The 26,106-nt window shown below is 40.4% G+C and overlaps 1 protein-coding gene, 1 non-coding gene and 1 pseudogene across 2 annotated transcripts in view; 1 reads left to right on the forward strand and 2 right to left on the reverse strand.

Moving 5' to 3' along the window:
- EDAR (ectodysplasin A receptor) overlaps positions 1-26,106 on the reverse strand; it is a 96,363-nt gene that overhangs the window by 25,418 nt on the left and 44,839 nt on the right. Inside the window, exons 2-4 of the mRNA XM_049781372.1 lie at positions 10,956-11,150; positions 1,850-1,972; positions 747-928 (exon numbers count right to left, since the gene is read on the reverse strand). Coding sequence (XP_049637329.1) covers positions 747-928; positions 1,850-1,972; positions 10,956-11,006 — 356 coding nt within the window. The 5' untranslated portion in view covers positions 11,007-11,150. The remainder of the gene's footprint in view (positions 1-746; positions 929-1,849; positions 1,973-10,955; positions 11,151-26,106) is intronic.
- Positions 6,202-6,579, reverse strand: LOC126019489 (uncharacterized; annotated as a pseudogene).
- Positions 16,690-16,796, forward strand: LOC126019687 (U6 spliceosomal RNA). The gene has a single exon (XR_007499316.1). It is a non-coding gene; the product is annotated as a U6 spliceosomal RNA (small nuclear RNA).

The following is a 26,106-nucleotide window of genomic DNA, read 5'->3' on the forward strand; positions in this document are numbered from 1 at the left end:
AAAGGATGCTTTGTTTTCAAGATGGGTAGGCAAAGTTAACTGTCCAAAATTAATTTAGGATGCTTCATTTCTTTTATCAATCAAGTGTGACAGCAATAAAAACCAGCCAAGATGAAGTTCAAGAAAAATTCATAAGTAATCAAAGAGAGTCTAGTTTCAAGATCTCTAATGCAATATTCTCCTAAATTTCTCCCACTCAGAGCCAAGCAGTATGTGTGTATGAGCAAAGATTTCTCCCTGGGTTTAGGGAAAGCTTTTGATTTACTGCAGACTAACTGCATTTCTACTTTGTTCTTTTGGGAGGACTCTTAATGCATTACAGAATATGGTACAATTATGGGTACTATATTAGTCAAATATTCTTATTCACAGCTTTTACCTTGAGATAGTTCTCTTTTCTATGAAAAGTGTTTCTATGAAACACTCTACATGTATCATCTCATATGTATTCAGCAAATTTTTTTGTCTGAGTCGTCAGACAACATAATGCCCACCTAAAAGACACAGAATTGAGCCTGGATAGGTACCTTCTCTGTGAAAGGTAGTAGAACTTGTCATCCTGGTTGGCATGTTTCCTGATTCCATAAAAATGCCCTCTTACCAACTGAGATGGCAATGTGGCACAGCAGAAATGGCAAAGATATGCTGAACTGCAGGAATGAGGTATTCATGCCCATTTTGGTGAGTGTTTTTAAGGCATTTATAGAAAGTAATTGAGGTATGGCTCTGCATCACCTCATGCTTACCCAGGGAGACAAGGTCCACACTCAGCGTCATTCTGCATGTCCCCCGGTGTAAGCACAGTGGCCCGGAAGAAGCCTTCGCAGTCTTTATGGCGTCTGCAAATCTGGTAGCCTCCCTTAGAAAACTTCTCTGCTGGGCAGGGCACACAGCCATAACCTTCATCTTTGGTGCCATATCCACAGTTCTAGCCAAAGCAGAGGAAGGAAATTAGGTGAGTAGGGTGACCATACCACTATGAGCAGACACTTACTATGTGGGTACACCCACCTATTGAGTACCTCAGGAACAAACTGAGTGCATAGGAGCATAGGGCATAATGGTTTCACAGACACACACTGCCGCTGGCAAAGAGTACTCACTAATGTATTAAGCTAACAACTCCTAACAAATTCCTCATCAAAGCAACATTTTCCTCCAAGAGACGATGCTTTTTCTTTCTTCTCTACAAATATTCAAAACAGTGAATTGTGAACATATTTTCAGCTTTCTTTCAGAGACGATACATAATTGAAAACAGCCAAATCTTTTAGAGGAGAATTTTAAATCATGTTTCTGGTTCAGAGAGATTGAAATAGTTAAACAAAGTTGAAATTGAGAGCTCAGACACAGCTCACTTTATTGTTAATTTTTACAAATGGAAGATTTGTGACAAACCGGTTTAGGTATCTATTGTAACCATTTTACTTACTTTGTGTCTTGGTGTCACATAATTTTTTAGTGATAATATCATTGTGAACTTAACATATTTCAGTGCAGAAAACTTTTATATGTCCCAGGGAACAACAACAAACCCCCCTCCCATGATATAGCTCCTTTACTGAGGTAGAATTATTGTGGTAGTCTGGAGCCGAAGCTACAGTATGATGAGGACCTATAACTATGCTTCATGTATATTATAAGCAACACATAAAAGCTTTTGCAGATTCTCAGCCATATCCTTCACCAGGTACCACCAGATACCACTGTTCTTGTGCAGCTCAAAACAGTTAGTCTTGACATTTAGCAACTAATTTAGTTGGGCTCACAGATGACCCCAAGCTAGGTGAAAACCTAGCTTATGCATCTGTAACCTAGGAGTCTTACTTAACTCAGGAGTCTTACTTACCAGGTAGGGTTCTTCCCCTGGTCTACACCGAGGACACACATGGCACAGCCCAGTGGTTTTGTTGTAATACTCATTCTCACCACAGCTGGAGTATTCTGCCCTGATTGAGCACATCAGAGACACCTACCACAGAAAGGACTCTTTTTAGGAAAGTTGTTTATGTTAAGTCACTATTTGAACAGATTACATACAGCAACCAAAATCAGACATTGTAATAGAGACAGTAAAGTCATTATTTACTCTTTTGTCAGTTTTTATTGTATAAGGAATATATACTATATTTAACAATAATCTATTATACAAAAATAATTTCCAGAAATTAAACAAGGTGATATTTTATAATTTGCAGCAAAATGGAAGAAATTCAACTCAGTTGTGTGAAACAAAATAAATTCTATGGTTTTACCCATGTGGACAATATGATGATATAAAATTGGTATATAAAGAAAATAAAATATATGCCATTGGATATTGATAACAGAACTATGGTTATTTAAGGAAAAGAAGGTGGGATGGCAGAAAAGGTGGAAGGTTTGTAGAAATAAAGGTGGTGGAGGCTAATTATTGAAAAAGGAAGAAAGAAAGAAAGGAAGGAAGGAAGGAAGGAAGGAAGGAAAAAAGGAAAGGAGGAAAGAAAGAGGAATTTGTCTATAACTATTTTGTTTGTAGAGCTTCTAGATACAAGCCAGGTAAATAACCTAGGCAGAATAACCATTATGTGGAGAAAGTAGTTTACAGAAGGGATGACAATGGAACATGAAACTAAAGAGTAACTGAGAGGTGAAGCTCTTGAGATAATTTCTTCCCTGACTTTTCATTATATTGTCTTATTTCTTTCCTCCTCCTTCTCCCCTTTTCCTTGCCTTATTTCATTCTGATCTTTTATGTACTTGGCATACAGTATCTCAGGGGCAATACCCTGAGGTTGTAGGAAATGAAGCCTGATGGTGATCCCTGCTTATTTGTGTCATTATTTATGTCATTGGATGCCAAGTTTCCAGGAATCTAACTTCCAACAGGCCAGTCTTATCTTGCCCCTCCTCATGTCTTCTACTGAAAGTTCCTCCACTTCTCTGCAAGCTCTTCTGAGCTCCGGCTGAATGGATGGGTGAGGTGGGGAGGAGGGAGATTTGGGACATTGGTGATGAAAATGTTGCACTGGTGAAGGGGGGTGATTTTACATGACTGAAACCCAACTACAATCATGTTTGTAAACAAGGTGTTTAAATAAATATTCTAATTTAAAAGAAAATATAATTGAACCCAACATTCTGCTGCCTGCAATAAACACATTTGAACAGTCAGTGCACAGACTCAGAGCCAAAAGTCGGAAGAAAATTATTCAAGCAAACAACCTTTAAAAAGGTCAGGGTAGCCATATTAGTATCAGAAATCCATACTAGTATCAGACTAGTATTAGACTTCAGGCTCTAAAAGGTCATAAAAGTCAGCAAAGTTCATTTCTTAACGATCTAGGAACATGTACCATGAAGAATTCTCAATCCTAAACATATACATACCAGATGCGTCACCAGCAAAATACTTAAAGGAACTTCTAATAGATTTAAAGGAAGACATTGATAGCAAGAAAATAGCTGAAGACTTTAACACTGTTCTGTCACTTTTTGTAAGATCAACCAGGCTACAATACAGTAAGGAAAAACTTGCTTTAAAGGAAGAATTGAAAGAGAGGGACATAGTAGAGATATAGGGTTTTTAAATTCCCCCCAAAACATTCTTTTCTAGTGCATATGAGACATTCTCCAGAATAGATCACAGACCTGGACACAAGACATAAATCTACAAAGTCAAGGAGATATAAACAATTTCATGTAACTTCTCAGATCATAATGCACTGAAAATAGAAGTGAATCACAAACAGAAATGGAGAAACAATGCAAATACACAGACACTAACTAGCTCATTACTGAACACACAGTAGATCAGAGAGGAAATCAAAGAGAAAATACAAGATTTATGGAGACATATAATAATGAGGATAAGAGCTACTAGAACTTGTGGGACACAGGAAAAGCGTGTTAAGAGGGATTTTATAGTATTGAAAGTATTCTTCAGAAAGGAGGAAAGGATCTGTATAAATAACTTGACTGTACAACGGAAGAAGCTAAAGAATGACAAACAAAAGAATGATGAACCAAAACAGGCTGGAGGCGAGAAATAATAAAATTAAGAGCAGAAATTAATGAACTGGAATCCAAAAACTAATCTGAAATATCAGTGAAAATAAGGTCTGGTTCTTTGAAAAGAAGCACAAGATCAATAAAATGCTAGCAAGACTTACAAAGAAAGATAAAGAACTGTAATAAATGAAATTAGATATAAAAGGGAAGACATCACAACATATGCCACAGAAATTTAAAGGATCACCAGAGCATAATTTGACACCTTAGAAGAAATGGATAAATTCTTGATCTCCTATAACTTCCCAAGGCTGAACCAAGATGATTTGGAGTATCTGAACAGACCTACCATTCTTAAGGAAATTGAAATGCTAATATAAAGTCTTCCCCCAAATAAAATCCCAGACCTAGATATTTTCACCAGTGAATTCTTTCAAACCTTTAAAGAAGACCTACTACCAATCCTTTTCAGATTGTCCCTGGAAATTGAAGAAACAGAAACACTCCCAAATTATAGGTTGATATCCTTAATACAGATGCAAAGATTCTTTAAAATATAAGCAAAGAGAATCAAGATATCATACTCCATGACCAAGTAGGATGAATCCTGGGAATGCAAGGATGGTTTAAAATATGCATGTCAGGGTCTGGAGAGATAGCATGGAGGTAAGGCATTTGCCTTGCATGCAGAACGATGGTGGTTTGAATCCCAGCATCCCATATGGTCCCCGAGCCTGCCAGGAGTGATTTCTGAGCATAAAGCCAGGAGTACAGTCTGAGCACTGCCGGGTGTCACCCAAAAACCAAAAAAAAAAAAAAAAAAAGCAATCAACATAATGCACCATGTCAATAAAAATCATATGATATCAACTAATGTTGAGAAGCATTTGATAAAGCTCAGCTCCCATTCATGATTAAAACGAAACAAAATGGAAATTGAAGGATCCTTCCTCAAAATAGTCAAAGCTATTTATCATAAGCTCACAGAAAACATATTTAATGGGAATAAAGTAAAAATGATCCTTTTAAGTTCATGCACAAGACAAAGTTGCCTACTCTCACCACTTCTAATCAATATAGTCCTGCAAGAATTTGCAATAGCAATTTAGGCAAGAAAAAGATGTCAAGGGCATTCAGCTAGTAAAGGAAAAAGTCAAGCTATCACTATTCATGAATAATATGATACTATATTTAGGAAGTCCTAAAAAGTATAAAAAAAACTTCTAGAAACACCAGATATGTATAGTTAAGTGGCAAGTTACAAAGCTAACACTGAAAATACCGTATTTTCCGGCATATGAGACGACTTTTGAAACAAAAAAAAAGTCACTCGAAAATCGCGGGTTGTCTTATAAGCCGAGTATATCCCGAAAAATGTTTCAATATGCCGCTAAAGAAAACAAACAAACAAACAAACAAACAAAAAAACCAGGCCACAGAGTTTCCAAATCTCTTTCTTGCGGGCTCCCAAACAGTACTGAGGAGATCTGGGGGCCACTTCTGGCAAAACCCAGCTAACCGTGTTGGTGGTTCAGTGCCAGGGTCCGAGGATGGGGTGTTGTTTTGTTCATGTAGTGGGGGAGATTAACTGACCCCACCAGGGAATTGCCAGAAAAGGTGCCTATGGTAAGGGACCAATCACTGCAAGGCTGCTCAGACCGTCTCTCTGACTCAGCCAATCCAAGCAGGCTTTTGATGCATGCAAATTAGACAATGTTTTGGACCCGAATCTACACTGTCAAAAGCCTGCTCAGCTTGGCCAGAGTCAGAGAGGAAGTCTATGACAGTAGAACCTTTGAACCTTTGCTTGTTGTGATTGGCTCACTGTGGTTCATACAGTTGCCTATGTTTTAACTGCAAAATTAGGGGGTCGTCTTATACGCCCAGTTGTCTTATACACCAGAAAATACGGTATATGGTTTTTTATATACAAAAAATGAAAGAGAAAAAAATATATTGATTTTTCAAAATAAGATCCATTCACAATTGTACCTCAGAAAATAAAGTACCCCAGAATCAACTTAACTATGACGAGAAAGTTCTATACAAAGAAAACTATATAACACTACTTAAAGAAATAAAGAGGACATGAAGAAATGGAAACATATTCCCTGCTCAAGGATTGGCAGGATTAACATAATTAAAATAGCAATACTACCCTAAAGCATTGTATTGATTCAGTACAGTCCCTATAATGAGACTTTTTTTTTTTCGGATGAGAATCGCCTTGATAAATCAACGGCTGGGGGCGAGCCTCGGGCCTCGTTTATCTGATCACATCAGTCCAAGCATGGAACCCTCGGAATCCACTACCGGACCGACTAGGCCTCGGTGATGCCGCTGCCCAGTTGAAGGCCTGGCTGCACAGGGCCCATGCAGGGCTTTGCAGGAGGGCGGTTTTCTCATCTCGGGTCTGCCTGGCAGGGTTGGGGGTTCGACGGATCAAATAAGATCAAGGTGTAGGCGAGGGAGGGGTACAGGGGTGGGCGCACACACTCGCCTTGCACGCTCACTCACGTTCACACTGCTGTCACGCACACAGAACTACACGTGACTACCACACCCCAGGCTGCACTGCCCTTATAATGAGATTTCTGATGGCTTTCAAAGAAATAGATAAAACACTTCTGGAATTATATAAAACATTAATCTACTATGAACAGCAAAAGCAATCCTTGGGAAAAAAGAAGATAGGAAGCAACACTTTTCCAACCTCAAGTTCCACTACAAAATTGTTATAAGTAAAGGAGCATGATAATTGAAATAAAAAGTCAGATTAGTTGAATACATTTTAATATCCTGAAATAGATTCTCAGGTATATGATAATTTAATCTTTAATAAATGAGTAAAAAATATGAAGTGACACACACACACACACACACACACACACACACACACACACACACACACACAAACCTTCTTCAACTATGGGTGCTGGTGAAACTGGTCAGTTACATGCAAGAAAATGAAGTGATACCAGTTCTAACTACATGCAAAAAAGTCAAAATAGTAAAAACCTTGATATCATACCTAAAACCATAAGGTACACAGAAGAAAACATATGAAGACTTCTCCATAATATTAAAGCTAAATCATCTCTTTTTTTTTTTTTTGCCACACCCGTTGACACTCAGGGATTACTCCTGGCTATGCACTCAAAAATTGCTCCTGGCTAGGGGGGACCATATGGGATGCTGGGGGATTGAACCACAATTCGTCCTAGGCTAGTGCTTGCAAGGCAGACATCTTATCTCTAGCGCCATCACTCTGGCCCCATTAAATCATCTTTAAGGATGAAAGACCTCTGTTCAAACAAGGGGAAGAAAAGATAAAAAATAGGGACTACATTAAACTAAGAAACTTCTGCATCCTTTTTTTTTTTTTTTTTTTTTGGTTTTTGGGCCACACCTGGTAACGCTCAGGGGTTACTCCTGGCTATGTGCTCAGAAGTTGCTCCTGGCTTGGGGGACCATATGGGACACCGGGAGATCGAACCGCGGTCCGTCCAAGGCTAGCGCAGGCAAGGCAGGCACCTTACCTTTAGCGCCACCGCCCGGCCCCCACTTCTGCATCTTAAAGTAAATGATGACCAAGATACAAAGACCACCTATGTAGTAGGAGAATTTATTCATTCACTACCCATCTGATACATGGTATTATATATAATATCTATATCAATAAGGGACAGGTAGAACTCAACAAGAAAAATAGCAAATTCCACCAAAAAAGGAGAGAAGAAATGGATAGAAACATTTTCAAAGAAGAAATATGGATGTTCAAAAGGCACTTGAAAAATTGCTCCACATAATTAAACATGTGCAAAATGCAAATCATGACATCAGTGAGATCTCATTTTATACCACAGAGACTTGCACACATTGGAAAGAACATGAATAACCTGTGCTGCACAGATGTGAGGAGGAAGGGCCTCTCATTCACTATTGGTGGAAATATGGGTATATAGACTGGTCCAGCCTTTGGAAAAACAGTATAGATATTCTTTAAAAACAAACAAACAAACTAGAAATTGAGCTGCTATCTTTTTCCGGCAATACTGCTCCTAGGAATATAAACTTGGGACCCCAAAACACAATGCAGAAAGGCTTCTGCACTCCTATGTTCATTGCAGCACTATCCTCAATATCTGTAAACAATCCAAGAAGCTGTAAACAGTTCAAGTATTCAATAACGATGAGCGAATAAAAGAACTATGTACATATACACAATGGAATATTAGGGAGCTGTAAGGAAAGATGAAGTCATGAATTTGGTTATATATGAATAGAGTATCATGCTGAGTGAAATAAGTCAGAGTGAGAGAGAGACAGACATAGAATAATTACACTCATCCATGGGTTATAAAACATAGTATGGTAATAACATAAAAGAGAAATAGAAATGATGGGTAAATTCATTAAGACAGAGTGGACAACTATGACAATAAGCATTAAAAATGATCAATATAAATAAGAACTGGGTACAAAAAGGTAGTAAAGTTATATGCATGGTACTAGTATTGCAAGCCTTGTTGCCTAACAGGAATGGGGGTGGATGGGAGACAGAGAGAAAAAAAAATGACTGCCATAGAGGCAAAGTGGTATGTATTAGAACAGGAGAAAATCTGGGAAGATTGGTGGTGAAGGTTGGGTTTTGGAACACATTATTAATGAAATCCAACTACCAATAGCTTTTTAACTTTATCTCAATGTGATTTAATAAAAACCAGATTTACAAAAACAGACATCAAACACAAATACACAAAATGTCAACACAGTCCTATATGTCATCAATCTCACTCAATATCAATGAACTAAATTCCCCTATAAAAGGCACAGAGTAGCTGGATGGATCAAGAATGAAAATCCATCCATCTTCTGCCTATAGAAAGTACACTTAAATTCACATGATAAATATATAGATTAGAGGGAAAGGATGGAAAATAAATATACAAGTCAATGGAGGACAGAAATAACTGTGCCAACCATACGTGTACTAGACAAAATAGCATTCAATAAGAGGAAGGCAATTACATATACTGATGGACACTTCTTATTGGTTAAGGGAAAATAGGCCAAGAAATACTATCATCAACATTTTAGGCACTGAATGAAGAAGCCCAGCAACTTACATTAAGCTCCTGCTCAGAAACTAAAAAAAAAAACAAGTTGACTGAAACAATAGTAATGGGAGATTTCAACACTCAACTTTTACCACTAGACAGATTAATCATATGGAATAACAGTAGAATGACAAGAGTCCTAAGTAAAGAGCTAAAATAACTGGGATTACAGGGCTCTTTATCTCTAAAACAAGAATACACATTCTTCTTTAGTGCACATGAATGTTCTCCAGGATAGATCACATCCCAGAAAACATTCTATAGGCCATAATTTAAACATATAAGTTTATAAACATATGAGTTGTACAAAGTAACTTCTTAGAACATAATGCCACAAAAGTAGAAATTAGCCAGCGAAAGAAGATAAAGAAAAATTCTAGGGGCTGGAGAGATAGCATGGAGGTAAGGCGTTTGCCTTGCGTGCAAAAGGACAATGGTTCGAATCCCAGCATCCCATATGGTCCTAAGCCTGCCAGGAGCGATTTCTGAGTGTAGAGCCAGGAGTAACCTATGAGAGCTACCGGGTGTGACCCAAAAACCAAAAAAAAAAAAAAATTCTAACATAAGGAAGCTTAAAAAAATACTGCTAAGCAGTAACTGGATCAACTAAAAAATCAAGGAAGAAATTTAAAAATTTTTTCAAAATAATGGCAATGGAGATACAAGCTTTCCAACTACATGGGATATAGCAGAAGTTGTATTACAGTGAAAATTCAAAGCAATGCAAGACTATATTAAAAAGAAGAAAAAGCCCAAATTAACAACCTAAATACATATCTCAAAAATCTGGAGAAGGAACAACAAACAAATCCAAAATGTAGTAGGAAGCGGGGAATAGTTAAAACAAGAGTAGAAATCAATAACATAGAAACCAAGAAAGCAATTCAAGGAATTCAAAAAAGTAATGAAGCCTGGAGTTGGTTCTTTAAACAATAACAAGATAGATAAATATTTAGCTAGACTCATGAGAAAAAAATAATGTTCAAATAAATCATATTAAAGATGAAAGGGGAGATATTACAGTAGACCCTTCAATAATTCAAAATGTAATGAAAGGTTATTATGAATAACACTGTGCTCTTAATATAGAGAATATAACAGAAATGGGTAGAGTTTTAGGCCTATTCTGTAATTTTCCAAGGCTAAATGAGGAGAAATCAGAAAGCCCATCAGTAAGTATCTCCCCAAGCACAAAAAATCATGGTCCAAAATCACTGGTGCATTCTATACAACCTTTATTTACTGTTTTAGCTCCTTAAAAGCTTCCAAAAACATTGAAGACACAAGAATCTTACTGAATGCCTTCTAAGAAGCTAACTCTACACTAATATCCAAAGCAAAGAGAAGCATTTCTAGAAAAGAAATCAATGTAAGAAGGAAGAAAATGCAAAAGGGAAGTCATGAAACAGGGGTCAGGACTTTGGTTATATGGGTGATGTGGAAGAGTGACATAACTATAAATTCAAAGCACAAACTTGACAGCACTGATAACTTAAGATCCAAGCTGCAACCACCAAATTTTATAAGGTGCTTGTCAAGATGGCAGGCAGAGAAGAGGGTGGGGGGTGAGGGATTATGGAGTATAGGAGCATTGGTGATGGGAGTCAACACTGGTGGTGGATTGGTGTTGACATGGTATGCCTAACACTTAACTATCAACAACTTTGTAAATCATGGTTCTTTAACTAAAGAATATTTTTAAAACATAAATTCTTATTCCTGCTTTAAAGTTGTGGAAGCAGACTTAAGAGGTCAAGTAGGCCTGCTCTGCTCCTCTGCTTGGAAGGTCCATAAGAATCCACTTCTTATGGTGAAGTAGTGTGGGCAGGAACTCCACACACTTACCACCAGCACAGGGAGCCAGGGTATCTGCTTGTAGTCCCCTGGGTGGGCCATCCTCTCAAGCGGCCAGACTTCATCCGCACCAATGGTGTCTGCACAGTCAAGGTCACTCCAAAGCCCACAGCTCCCAACCAGACCCTTGGGTCCAGCAGTCCGTGTCTTGCTGAGTGTGAGGCACCTCTCCAAGTTAGAGAAATACTGAAAGGGAAAGAAAAATTGTGAACTGAGCCCAGGATTCCTGGACCCCATTTCCATCTCACATCCCTGCTGGGAAAAGCTTCCTGATCCCCTAGCCTTGCAGTGATCTTTGTCTTTCTATTCAAAAATGGGACATTCCTCTTTAAAGTGATTAAGGGAACTAAGAAGGAGCAATGGCGCATGCGATAAGGTGTTGCCTTGCACACGCTGACCTAGGATGGACTGAGGTTTGATTTCCTGGTGTCCCATATGGTCCCCCAAGCCAGGATCGATTTCTGAGCGCATAGCCAGGAGTAATCCCTGAGCATCACAGGGTGTGGGCCCCAAACAAAAACAAACAAACAAAAGAATTCACTACATTTTACAGTGAAATTCAAAGAGGTTAGTTGTTAGAATATAAATTTGGCTTAGAATTAACTGTTCTGATTCTGTAACCTAGCTTTGCTATGGACATAACCACAACCAGTGCCAGGAACTTCAGGGGCACTCGTACCAGGACAGTTAGATAAATTAGCAACACATGGCGTCTTGTGGGCTATGATAAACCTTATGTAACTGCATGCCAAGGTCGTGGATGCTCAGTGGGTGCTGGAACCCCTCCTTCAGCCAACCAGTTTAGACCTGGCTGACACAAGATGTACTTAGAACCTATAGTTTTACCCCTAGTTTGAAGCCCCAGAAACCTTATAAAAAAGAGCATGCAAGTCCCTTCATGGTCACCTCTCCAGAGGTGTGGCCCCAGTATACTGACAATAAACTCCTTTGCTTATTGTATTACTGTTGTCTCTGCTGGTCATTGTGGGTCAGATCTTGAGTCCGGAGCTCAAGTGACATGACTAGGGTCACACAGCTTTAAATGGACAAAGGATAGCAAGAGCACGGTGTTCATATGCTTTTTACTTTTACATTAGTGCATTTCATTCTTTTCTTCTATCTTGTCTTTTTCTCTTTTCCCTTCCTCCCTCCCACCCTCCTTCCCTCCCTCCCTCCCTCCCTCTCTCTCTCTCTCTCTCTCTCTCTCTCTCACACACACACACACACACACACACACACACACACACACACACACACACACACACACACACACTCACTCACAATGCAGGATAACTCAAAATAGGAGACCAAATAAGTGGAAAGTCCCTTCTTCCCTCATTCATGTTCCTACCTTTCTCCCTCCCTCTCTTCCTTTCATTCTTTCTTCCCTCCCTCTTTTTAACTTTGTTTATACAATATATCCTACAGGCATTATAGTACTGTGAAACTATGTACTAGAGAAAAATGATCATTATTGCTGACCCATCCTCATAAAGTTTAGGCAGGCTTTCTTTTTACAGAACCCCACCTCACATCCAGTCACCCAGTTAATCTTGAATGAACTGCCTGCTAACTACAGATTTAGCTTCTGTCACAGCTTGCTTGTTTTAGTCTAACCTTAGTAACCTGGCCCAGAAATAAGGGATGCCTGAAATAACCATTTGTTAAAAGTTTTACTGTTGGGCCCGGAGAGATAGCACAGCGGTGTTTGCCTCGAAAGCAGCCGATCCAGGACCTAAGGTGGTTGGTTCGAATCCCGGTGTCCCATATGGTCCCCCGTGCCTGCCAGGAGCTATTTCTGAGCAGACAGCCATGAGTAACCCCTGAGCATCCCCGGGTGTGGCCTAAAACCCCCCCCCCCAAAAAAAAAAAGTTTTACTGTTGAAGTTTAGTTGTTTTCTATAAAAAGCTCCATATATAATTTTGCAGATGTTCTGAGATGGACACTCCCACGGAGGAGTAACACTCAAAGGTGTAATTTATGATTAAGTTAAACAAACAAGACTAGTAACAAGGACTTCCTTAAAGGTTTAGAATGAAAATAATCCTTATTGACTAAAGACCATAGACAGAGCTTTCTCCCTGATTTTTGTTTTTAGTTTTAGTTTTGTTTTTGGGTCACACCTGGCAGCGTTCAGGGGCCACTCCTGGCTCTACGCTCAGAAATTGCTCCTGGCAGGCTCAGGGGACCATATGGGATGCCGGGATTCAAACCACCATCCTTCTACATGCAAGGCAAACACTTTACCTCCATGCTATCTCGCAGGCTCCTTCTCCCCTGATTTTTAACAGCTAAAATAACTTCACAATTGTAACCATATTTCTCACTACTATAACATAATATAATTTGCTCAGCTGTTCTTTCTTCTAAAAAAGAATGTACTCCACGCTTTAAAAGGGCTGGAAGAACTGGGTTCTGGGCTGCACTTTGCCTTCACTTTTGTGAAGTGCAATTGCCTTAAGGCTAATAATTCCTGATTTCAGCTTTGTTGAGTGCTTCCTTCCTTGCCAACTTGGGACATAATAATAACAATATAACATCCTATAGGAGATAAGCAAACAAAAAGACTATTGATTGGAAAGAAGTTAAGTTGGAGAAAGAAGGAGGCTATGTAATATGTAATCAGGAGTCAGGAAGGGCCTAGAGGGGTTTTAATCAGGGCCAGTGTGTGGGAGGCCCCAGGTGCTGCCACGAGACTGCCATGGAACTCCTGGAGACCAAGGAAGTCTTTCCTACAGATATGAGAAGTGATGGCTTTGGGATGAAGGCCCTTTAGGCATGCATACAGTACATAAATAAGCAGAGGTCAGCTTTGAATTTGTGCTTTCCCGTGTCTTTCTACAGGGATCTCTGCTTTCCCAGGGAGGATGCCTGTCCTACTCCACAATTGGGTGTCCCGCACAAATGCTTCCCTACAGAGACACTATTACAAGTAACTAAAAACCTAACAGCATTTCTGCTCCATAGAACAGTGTGCAGCAGCTCTGAACAGAAAAGTAATATAATTTCTGGGTTTTGTGTTTGTCAGGGTCTGTACAGGAACCTTCTTATACAGGAAACTTCCCCACTTCCTATATGCAGCTTAGTTTCTCCCAGTCTTAGTTCTCCACATATCCAGCAGTGCTTAGGGCTTACTCCTGGTTCCATGCTCAGTGTCACTCCTGGTAGTGCTTGGGGGTCAGTATATAGAGCACAGGATGGAACCAGGATCGGTAGGGATTTTACCCCTATACTGTCTTTTTCGTCCGAGTAACAAAAATTTTATGACAAGATATTATTATCATTGTTCTAGTTTAGTATTGTTATTGTTACTATCTTATTTACATTACCAATTAATTAATGTTACATTATCATAATTAATGAATTAAACTGTATTATAGTTGTAATGCAGAACTAGTGATAATTGGTCTCTGGTCTTCCACAATTCCCAGGTCCTTAAATATTTTCAAGGTTATAAATATTGAGGGGCTGGAGCAACAGCGCAATAGTAGGGTGTTTGCGTTGCACGCAGCTGGCTGACCCAGGATGGACCTAGGTTCGATCCGTCCCATATGGTCCATAGGAAAAATGTGCATACGCTATGTATAGGACTGGATACTATCCATTGCAGGATCTTAAACTTGTCTCTGTAGGTAAGTAAGGAGGGACTTCTGTGAACACAAAGCGGGAATCAAATTATATCTAACAAATTTTCAAAACTTCCCTTTAGTCAGGGAGGGAAAAAAAGATGGAGGTGATTGTGAGGGTTATGGAGGAGCCCGCCCTTTTCTATAGTTTTAATTGTAGGAGTGTTTTAGATTAGATATGAATTTTGTGGTGAGGGTGAAAAGCAATAAGGACATTTTGTTTGGGGGAGATTTTATCTCTGATGGTTGAGCACAGATTTTTGGAGATGTCCCAGGATAAAACAGCTGTAGTTGGCAGGGCCCTGAGCCTGGAACATTGGGCATCTTTCCTCCTGTTTGTAGTTACCCAAGAGACCTCTTACCTGGTCAGTTACCTCTGGTAACAAAGGTGGAAGGGCTAGGTTTCCAAAATATCAGTAGCTATCTAAAGTTGCCTTTTTCCTTTTTCCTCTACACTGTCATACAATTCCAGAACATATTTACATTTGAGTAACACTAAATGGACTAAGGCAAGATGAAAGTATCTGGCTACCCCTGCCATGAACTCTTGGGTGTTTTCCTTTTAGCAGTGGGGCAGGCTTGGGCAAGCAGGGTGTGTGCATGGGGGTGGATGGAGGGTGAGGGGTAAGGAGGGGAAGGTGCAAAACTGGCAAACAGGAGTAAAGGAGCTAATTCTTGTGGAGCCAGCCTGACCTTTGCTCAGGGTGGTGGGTAGCAGCAATGGGTATTCACTGAGTTTGCATACAGGGCCTATGCTCTCTTGAGCGGCGCTATAATCTGGAGGCCCTCCAAGAACAGTATTAGGATTTCTAATTTAATAGTCTTTTAAGTATAGTTGAGTCTGGGAGGGTGTCCCCCTCTAAACCAAGTACCTTCACACACTCCTGTCAACCGGGCAGGTTGACAGGCCCATTAAAAAGGCCCTTTAAAAGGTTTGCAAGCAAACACAAAAAGACAGGAAAGAAAAATAAATATACAGAAAAAGAGAAAGAGCCTTTCTACTATAATTGTAACCTATAAGAAGGGAAGAAGTGCAGAGCAGCCCTGGTGTGTGTGTGTGTGTGTGTGTGTGTGTGTGTGTGTGTGTGTGTATGTTTGTGATATATCTTGTCTAACTGTCCCTCCCTCGGTGGAGCCCAGCTTTACTAGGTGCTCTGGGTAGGGTTGCTTCCTGTGTTTGGCTATTACTCTTGGCTGCTTTTATGCTAGGGACCTTACTTCCTACACAGGCTACATGCACCTGATCCCCTGTTCTCAGAATTACTGTAGAAAGTGTTTGCCTTGGTAGGGTCAAATGACAGGGCTGGAGAAAAGGGCTGGGTGACCCCCAATGCCTTTTCCCATCAGCCTAGAGAGACTTTCCCTGTGATTGATGGCTGTGGCTGAGGCTTCTAAGGTCAGCCAGTTGATGAGTCCTGCCCCTACCTGGTCCTGCAAAGTGCTTCCTTGTCAACTGGTGCCTCGGCTGTTTCCATGACATTACAGGAACCCTGCACCAAAGCAGCCAATAGCTCCCTCACTGCTTTTCTTCCCATTTTCTTCCCATTAAAGGAAATGCACATAAGGCAAACTTTCTTATGCCTATATTGTAAGAAAAATAAAACAACTAAGACACCTGGAGGCCATATAAACTTGCCCAAGTGTGCCTCAGTCCTTGCTATTATTACTACCCTTTCCCTCTAATTCATTGGTTGTTGTTCCCTCTAATTCATTGGGGAACCACAGACTGAAGTCCTTTGATAGCACAGTTACAACTCCAACTACCATAGAAATAAAAGAGCCTCCCATAGGGGCAGACAGGAAAATGGGGGAGTAGGTATTGGTAGGGGGAAGTGGACACTGGTAAAGGGATCTGTGTTGAAACATTGTATGCCTGAAACCCAATCATAAATTACTTGATAATTTCACAGTGACAAAGACAAATAAATAATTTCATGAAGCTTAGATCTCTCCTGAAGGGCCCCAACTAGTTCTCCCAGACCCTTGATTCAGAATTCCTGTAACAGAAGTATAGGTGAAGCCTACACAAGGTTGTGGAGGGAGCAAAATTTCATGACGACATTGTGGTCTCCGGGAACAGGGTTGAAATAGCAATGCCGTGCTCACTTCAGCAGCACATATACTAAAATTGGAACAATACAGAGAAGATTAGCATGGCCCCTGCGCAAGGATGACACTCAAATTCATGAAGCGTCCCATATTTAAAAAAAAGTAAAAGAAAAAGCAATGCCAAAAGGCAGAGCATTTCCAAATCCAGTCAGTGTGACACTTCCATATGTATAAAGTTTTGTTCCTAGGCTAGAGAAATTCAGAGTTAACTAGAAAAAGTCCAAAACACTAAAACACAACATATGAAGTTGGGTGTCCAGGCAGAAATCCTTTCTTCCTGGAAACTTAGGTTAACAGGCGAGTATTTACTAAAGTTTGTTCTAGAATGAGCTTGACTCTTGGCACAGAACATGATGATTCTGGAAAGTCACAGTTTGGGGTCTCAGAAATGGTCTGTTTGTTAATCTGGGAGTTTGAAGTTGAGATCTAAGAGTCCTTGAGTGCTTTTTTTTTAAATGCAGTTAGAAATATCTATGAAACATCTCCAGCCTCATCCAGTTTTGGGTTGGAGAAGAGGCTCATAACATGAGAACCAGATCTCATTCTCCAGATGATTGGAGATTCAGAGGGGTCAAACAGTCACCTACAACTGAGGAATGGAGATACAAGCCACAGGCACCATGTGTGAACAAGGTAGGCAGAATCTGGTCTGTGACATGTGCCCCTTATGGGTGCTCATGTTAGGCACCCCTCTGAGGCTGCTGAAGATTCTCAGGGAGGGCTGGCAGCAAAGTCTCACACTATTATGAAGGGTAAGTTCAGGGAAAAGGTTGGCAGGGTCTTGCAGAAATGCATCAGGGATATATATATATATGAGAGAGAAAGCCTGGGCTGGTGTTTGACATGAGACTAGAAAAAGAAGAAATCATAAAGGTGTAAAGGGCTTTGTGCAGAGGTTGTTCACATGACCAGCCTCCAGTTGCAATAGAAGAAAGATGCCCTTAGAGGAAATCTATGTCACAATATGACACATCTTACCAAATGTTCAGACAGAAGCTGCAAGGAATAACGCTAATAATACTGCTCTGCTCATCCTATCACAATGCTCTCCATTATATAAGATTGTTTTGTGTGGTTCTATTGACTCCAGAACAACTTAAGTATGAAAATAGTACCTACAGTATGATTATGAGAATAAGAATATATTTTTTGCAATGCATTGTAATTTTATTATAAGCGTTTTTCTTACAAATATGTATGACTTCTATTTTATTTTATTTTAAAATAACTTTTATTGCAACAAATGTGTATGACTTCTATTTTATAAATTAAACCTGTTCCAAGTTATGTATTATAGGAGAAACAGTATATGTAAGGTTGAGTACTACCCAAAGTTACAGGCATTCACTGAGTGTTTGGAAAATATCCCCAGCAGATAGGAATGACTATAATATTATTAGTTCATTAAAATTAGTTGTGGATGTAGATCACAAAACTAACTTCCTGGTCACTACAGTTCAGGGGTCATGTCTTGATAAAGCAGTGGCGGAGATGAAGAGGCAAAGCTGGAGTGAGCACACCTGTTAGAAGCATTCTATTCACTTTCATGTCACACACAATTGCATCTGAATCTGGTTCTTCCATGAAGCAAAGGCCTAGGCTAGGCTAGAGGATGGTGAGACAGAGAGGGCAGCCTCAGGAATGTTCTTTGTCCTCTGGGATAGCTCAACTTAGACAACACTGATTACTTTGCACAGTGGGCAAGGGTCTCAAACGCAGAATAGTTTGAGCTCTAGGCAGACAAGAGGCTTACAGTGGCTAAGAGAGGGACATCCAGCAGATAAGAATAAAGGACTGCAACTTCTCTGTAGGAAAATAAAATATAAAAAGGGACTTCAAGATAAAAAAAAAAAGGACTACACTTTTCAACATGTTGTTAGGCTGTGCTTAATGCAATCCCCTATGAGCTAAAAAGACATTCTTTTTTGTTTTGTTTTGTTTTGTTTTTGGGCCACACCCGGCATTGCTCAGGGGTTACTCCTGGCTGTCTGCTCAGAAATAGCTCCTGGCAGGCACGGGGGACCATATGGGACACCGGGATTCGAACCAACCACCTTTGGTCCTGGATCAGCTGCTTGCAAGGCAAACGCCGCTGTGCTATCTTTCCGGGCCCAAAGACATTCTTTCTTGAAAATTAAGTGCTCCCCAGCATCTAAATCCATTCTTGAGCACCCCCCCCCACCATGAAGCAATTAATGCAAACCCACAGAGCTGCAGATGCCAGACATCCAGGCTTCTGGCTCACTATGTATCAACAGGTGCATCATTTACATTTCCTAGGTGCTTTAGGTTAAATTAAGTCATTGGCGCCTCAGCTCCACTGTGTTGAGTAGTGATTCCTGCAACTCTTGTTACTTACACAGGAACAAAGGCATAGAGAGCCATGAACCTTGATTTGAAGCCATAGGTTGGCTCCAGAGTTTTCCTAGTACTGTTTGCCACTGCCTTTAGAAGTAATTGAATGATTACTTCAGATATAAGAGAATTTTTTAATTAATTTATTCAAGGGAGAAAAATCATGTAGGACCTCTTTGGGGGGATGGTTTCACTATTATTTTCATGCTATCTTATTTATAAAATAAATAGTGGCACAGAGGAGGTGACTCTGCAGAGGTTTTTCAAAAGGCCACCCCAAAATTCCAGCCCATCAGCATTTCAACCTTGCTGCTAATGATGAAAGAGACTAGACCACCTGGGATACAATGAGTGCCAAGGGAAAGCCAAGTTTTCCATCATATCACATTTCTCATCACTTTTCTTGTCTTGTTTTTGCCTTTGCACATGCCATGTTTTGAACACATACCATAGTTCTTATCTTAGATAACATCAGAAATCAGTCCAAATATCTTTTTCTAGTTCTACCAGAATGCCAGAAATTACCAAATACTCATAGAGACAAATGTTTTCCTACTTTGAAACTGTTAATGTGACATAAATGATCTCTTGACAATGGCTTGTCACAATATATATATAACCTGTGTTTGCACTGTGGAGACAGTTAATAAGAAAGTTAATCGGAATGTTCTCTGTTGGCTTACCCTCTGGGCAGCCCCAAATTTAAACCCTGAAAAAATGTCTTCCTTTCCTTCATGAGTCAGTGATACTTTAGTTACATATTGTTCTCTATAAGACAAAATGATTAGTTACTCTACAGTTGAGTCATTACTACAAGGTAAGAAAAGTGTGATCCCAAGTGTGATAGGGTTCAGAGAGATGTTATTGGGACACACAAGGAAACAGCTCAGCTGGATAGAACGGAGATGACTGACTTACCAGGAAGAGAAATGGAGTTTCTGACATCTGCATGAACCGTTGAGAAAAATATAGTTTTTTTTTTTTTTTTTTTTTTTTTTGGAGCATTTGACAGCTTTCAGCACACTGCTTTTCCCAAACTGCTTTGTCAAGGGGCAGGGAGCTAATAAGCTTTTCAGTATTAGTCAATTTGAGCAGCTCAGGTAGGTTTTGTGACTTATTTAGGATTAGAAGTGACAATATTAGTCTTGCTGTCAGCCCCCGATCCTGCTGCCCTTTATCCAAAGTCCAGAGATCTCTCCTTGGGAGATTACACTCCAGTTGGCTTTCTCAGAATCTTTTTGACACATTTTTGATTCACTTATAAGGACTGAAATAGTAGAAGAATCTTGATTTCCTGCAGAAGGATGCTCTAGTATGCTGGTGAATCCTAGTATGAATCCCCATCCACACAGCAGCAGGATTCCTGGCTGGAATTCTGAGCACTACCTGTACTTTGAGGGAAAGGATAATGTAACCTTACTGAGATATAAGAAAACTATGTATTCTATGAATTCCAGAGATCAGAGTTGGCAGCAGAGGTCATTTATGCTCCCCAAACTTGGTCGTTTGCTAGGATTGCTGAGCCATTGAAGGTGGAGGTGGAAAGGGATTAAGAAGGAGTCAGCCTCTTCCATACCAAACAAAAAGGTGACATTATAAGCCTGAGCCTGAAGTTAGCCCTGGGCATTGGATATTATTAAGTCACGCAAGAGTTGTAGGTACCAAGAGTAGCAGCAGCTCTCCGTCTTTCTCCCCAAAATGGAGAACCTGGACTCGCAGTATCAGTATCAATCTAGGGGTTAAAAACACACAGTCACAGAGCATTGGTTTGCAGGCAATTTTGCATTTCTACCCAGTGCCAGGGGTCACTGCACACAGGAAAGTTTGTGAGAGGTGTTGTCATGAATGCCTCAATCACAGCTATGCTTAGTTCCCTCTTACAGGCCCAGGTATTGATTCAATTTTGGAATTCTGATCTTTCCCAAGGCATATATTCCATCATCAGTGCCATCCACCTAGTACTGAGACAGATACTGGGATTTTTTTTTTTTTTTTTTTTTGCTTATCAACCCATTACTAATCATCAATATGAGCTCCCATTGTCAAGTAGTCTCTTTGGTAGAAGAACAAAATTCCTGGCCCTACTGGGTCTTTATCTCTTCTGGACACAAAAGCTGAACAAATTACATGAAAGCTCAGGCCATTTCTGCAGCTGTAAGTCCCCTCTGGGGATGTAGCCTACTGGGGAGCTACCTCCTAGATGGTTCTCACCTCTGTGGGCATGTATTGCTCACCTTATCTGTATGGAGTACTGTGCAGAATACCCGGATTTCTGACCTTTTTGGGTAGCAAAAAGTCTATGTCTCAGGGTATGCTGGGCCACTCTGGTCAACCTAGACCTGAAGAAGCTGCCTCTCTCCATGAAAAGGTGCCTTCTGCTGGAAAGGCAGGTTGAAGCACTAGGGAAGACACGACATATGTTTTTTCTTTTCTATTCTTTTTTTTCTCCCTGGTTTATAGAGCACAAGTCAGGTCTACTCTTGTTTGGTGCTCAGAGGGGGAGTTGTTTGACTGTGTTCCTGTCCTTCAGCTATAAGTGATAAGGACAGAGGCTCAGAAGGCTGTCCAGGGAGGACACTGCAGACCTCAGGTTGATCCCATTTTGGGACTGGGCATGTTAGAAGGGAGTAAAGCTCTAATTCAGTCCAATCCCTCATGGTTCTCAATATAAGTTCACAGTGGAAAGATATTGTGGAAAGGTGGCCTGTGTTTCTAAGAGGCAGCATGGAGCCAGTACCCCTCCTCTCTTACTGCAGAAGGGTGCCCTGGAATAGGCTTCTGGTGACCCCGTTCACACAGCAGCAGAATTTCTTGATGGAAACTCTTGAGAAGGTCTCCAATACCACCAGCAGGGGCCTTCATTTATGCAGGCTTCAGGGCATAATAAAAGCAGCTGGAAACACCTCCAGTAAGGGTGATTTATGGTTTCCCTCGGGTGCTTTTACTCTGGGATGAGAAGGGCTAATTAATGTGGACACTGAGGAAATGAACTCATCCTCACATCTGTTTGACTTCATCTGTTCTGTGAACCCCAGGAGAAGCTCACAACCAAGGAGGTGACCCCAGTCTACAGGCAATAAAAAGATTTCACACTGGCACCTCAAAATTTTAAATAATTTATATTCTTCAATAGACTCTGAAACAAAATTGCTGCCTTGTTATCTGCCAATATGTCTGGGCTGGCATAGTTGTGTAATGTACCAACTTCTGGGCTGTACTGCTGGAAGAGGACATCCATCCCTTTAGGGCATGTGTCCCTCAAAGATAGTGCCAGGAAAAAAGAGCCTTGTCAAGACCAACAACTGCCTCTTCTGCATGGAATGCCAGGGAGACTGGGCCTGACAAAAGAAGCAGGCTATAATATCTTGAACTCCAAGTTGAGGGAGAAAATTCAAAGAACCTTGCAAACATGAGGCTCCATGTTTGATCCCAGGCACTGCATGGTCCCATTGCAAAGTGTAGCCCTGGTGGTCCTTAAGCATCCTCATTCTTTGTATTGAACTGCCCTGGTAATGATTTTTGAAGTAATGAAGATCACCCCCAAATCATAAATCATCATAATTCTTGCCATTGATTGTGAAACTAGATACAGGTTCTCAAAATCTTGTTCACATGACCAGGCATGGTTTTAGAATTGGTGCAATGATAGAACTAAAATCTGCAACAATTGGGAGGGCAGCTTTTTTATGGTCTTTGTATTAGAATGTAGCACTACAAACATATATATGGCCCATAAAAATAACATGTCAATCTAGACAGTTTAAAGAAAGAAAGAAAGATATAATCTTTATTCATATTTCTTGCAATAAAGACTTTAGAGCCAAACAGATCCCAAAGCCAAACAGAAGTGATGAACCTTGAGGAGTTTTTTGGATAGGGATAGATACAGAATAATCTTTCTCATATATGGGACTTAAAGATATCATAGCAAGGTGGTGACAAAGAGTCAAAGGCAATGAAATCTGGAAAACTGATCCACACAACTGAGTTTGTGTGTAGAGAAATTTAAAAGAAATTTGGGGGTCCTAGATGGGAGGAGGTAAATACACTGGTAATTGGTGTGGTATTGGAAATGTGTGCATGGAAAACCATCATTAACAGCATTTTAAATCACAGAACCTCAATCAATAAAATAAATTAAAATGTCCCTACTTTTTATCTTATCAGAATTTAAAGGAAGCAACTTAAGAGTGAAAACAAGAGTGCTACTTTTACTAAAATGGTTTGAACTTAAAATGCACTCTAGCCCTTTGAGCCATTTCCCCAGTCAAAAATTGCAATCTCTGGTCCCAAATCTGAATGTGCACTGTCGGTTGCACCAATCTGTGTTTGAGCACCACAATGAATACCTATGTGAGAGCTACAACTCAATTCCAAAAATTTCCATGTCTTCACAGCAGCAGCAACAACAATAATGAGAGCAATAAAGGGAAGGTGGGGTGGGGGGTGGGGTGGGGGAAGACAACCAGTGAGCTGAAGGTAGCATTCATTTGCTAATATAGATAATCTTTCTTAACAAAATTCTTCTGTCCTAAGATGATTTTGTGTTCATACACACAATTCACTCAGAGAGAAAACAAACACAAGTGCACATGCCTTTGGGCCCATTGTTTCTGATACTGCAGGGGTCCAGGGCCTGAATTAGGTCTCCTCTATTTGTGCCTGGGTATCTTGATGAAGAAGAAGCTGCCAGATGATAGTATGTGGCTACCAGATCACAATTGGCACAGCTGGTAGAGACTGCTCCAAGTACGAGTGTCCTTCAAAGTAAAGAAGCAGTAGTCTACTCTTTCATGGAAACCTGAGAGAAACTTCACTGGTATTTTACAGACATTTGTGTTTGGGAAACAGAGCCCTCCCATGTGGTTGTTATGGACTCTGGCTTGTCTTTCACCATAGGAGAGAACATTTGAGAGTGGAATACGTAGTGCTTGCTGGGCATTAGTTGAGCACTTTGGTTTAATCCTCCAGAAATTGCCAGGCAGGGACTTGCTGTTTCCCACTGGGAGCTCCAAAGGATTAGGAGATCTGCCTAATGCAGGTATTGCATAGGATTAGTCCTAGCTACTCCAGAAAGTTCTCACAGATTAGTGGGAGACCTTCAGCACAAACCCAGAGCTGTTCCACTCTCTCCCAATGTGACGAGGTGGTACTGGGAGGCACTGAGTGCCTTTGCTGAAGATGGTGAAGAGGTTCACATCAGTTCAGTAGGCTGGGTATGGTGAGTGCACAAGGAAATTTATTATCTAAATTCTGCTCTTACTTAGAGTTTGATGATTTTTTTACAAGACCAGTGAAACACAGAAGCAGGGATTAGCAGCAGTGAGCATTGAGCATTATATATGCCACTCCCATCCCTCCCTCTGGCCCTACTTACTGAGTCTTTTGTTAAGGGGTGGGGGTTCCTTTTAGACCCCTACAATGAGACCTTCGAAAACTACAGAAGCCATTTGTTCTAGCAAATTGATCTCTCTCTCTGTCTCTCTCTGTCTCTCTGTCTCTCTGTCTGTCTCTCTCTCTGTCTGTCTCTCTCTGTCTCTCTCTCTCTCCCCCCCCCCCCCCCTTTTCAGTACTCACTCCAGACATACTCCAGGTGTAGTCAGGACTGTCCTGAAGGGTTCATGTCCTGAAAATTTGGTCTGGATAGGGTTCAGGGGAATATTGTTATCCACAAAACCGAATGATAGCAGCAAAGTCCTCTTTATGCACTGAACCTTTAAGGTTTGCATGGGTAATGTTTCTGTTTATTTGTTTGTTCAGGACCTAAAACTCATCTTTCTGCCCCTAATCTAAGGATTAAGTGATGCACTCCAAGCCTCCTTCCATGCTATGGAAATATCCGAAACAGATGGTGGTTTGCTGGGCATGTAACCCAGTGGTGTAGGGCTATAAATAACCATTAAATGTTCCTCTGCAGCGGCCCCTTCCTGTGCCCCTGCATTCTAGTCCCAACATGAAGCAAGTAATTTGTAAATTGGGATCTTTCTTGTCAAATGTGGAGTCTTGTTCAACCGGTTTCAAAGATTCACTTTTCATGTTTTCTTTTCAAAACACAGAAACAGGAAGACCACAAGGAGGCAAACTTAGCAAGTTTCTTTCTGGGCTCCACAAGACCAGCCCAGCTGATGAACCATTTGAGACACTGGGAGAAGTTTATATCCTGAGGTCCTGAAAAATCACAGTGGCTGAAATGAAGCCACTTAATTGGACTTAATTTGTTCTTCAAATTGTAAATGAAAGAGGGTTATATTATATTGCAATGGCATTTTATTTATCTTCCTACCCTGTACTGTGGTTTGACAAACAAGAGCTAAAGCTGCTGTTGACATGCAGATACTTCCATATAAAAGAAATCAAGACAAATGCAGTCACCACCTCTGCACCCAGCCAGTTCCATAGACTCACTCTATTCCCAAAAGTGATATAAACCAAGCTATGAAAAATCATTGGTACACCAGCAACACAGCTGAAAGTTGGCAATCTTGAGAGGAAGTGGGCCGAATCCCCATCCTGCTGAAGCCTCATGGCTGCATCCATCACCAGCAACCTCTGCTTTGCCTATGGCTCTGCCTTACCACTCCTTTACAACTCTCTGCAGAAATACCAATCTGACCAGGTATGCCAATATTTGGACTTTTGTTTTTGGAGTGAGTGTGGGTATCCGTTCCCCCCACCCTCAATCTTCTTGTACTTCTGGGAGACCTGGCAGCCAAAAACATACCCCACAAAAACCACAGTCTCAGTAATAGTGCTTTGAATTTTTGGAGAATGTGGCCACAACAACTTAATTTTTGTTTAATACTGTCATCCTCATAGGATGCCAATGTATAGCTGAGGTCACTTAATGTTCATAAATAAATGAAATAATAGAATGGTTGGCAAATAAGAGCTTATTAAATATTCTGACCATGATTTAATGACCTCATTGGAGATACAATAATTTTCAAAAATTTGCTTGTCTCTGTACTTCTTTTTATTTTCTTCTCCTTTTACTTCTCCTTTTCCCCTTCCCCCTTTCTATTTTAATTTTTATTTTTTATTAAATAATTTA

The sequence above is a fragment of the Suncus etruscus genome, chromosome 9 (assembly GCF_024139225.1).
Source record: "Suncus etruscus isolate mSunEtr1 chromosome 9, mSunEtr1.pri.cur, whole genome shotgun sequence".
NCBI lineage: Eukaryota > Metazoa > Chordata > Mammalia > Eulipotyphla > Soricidae > Suncus > Suncus etruscus.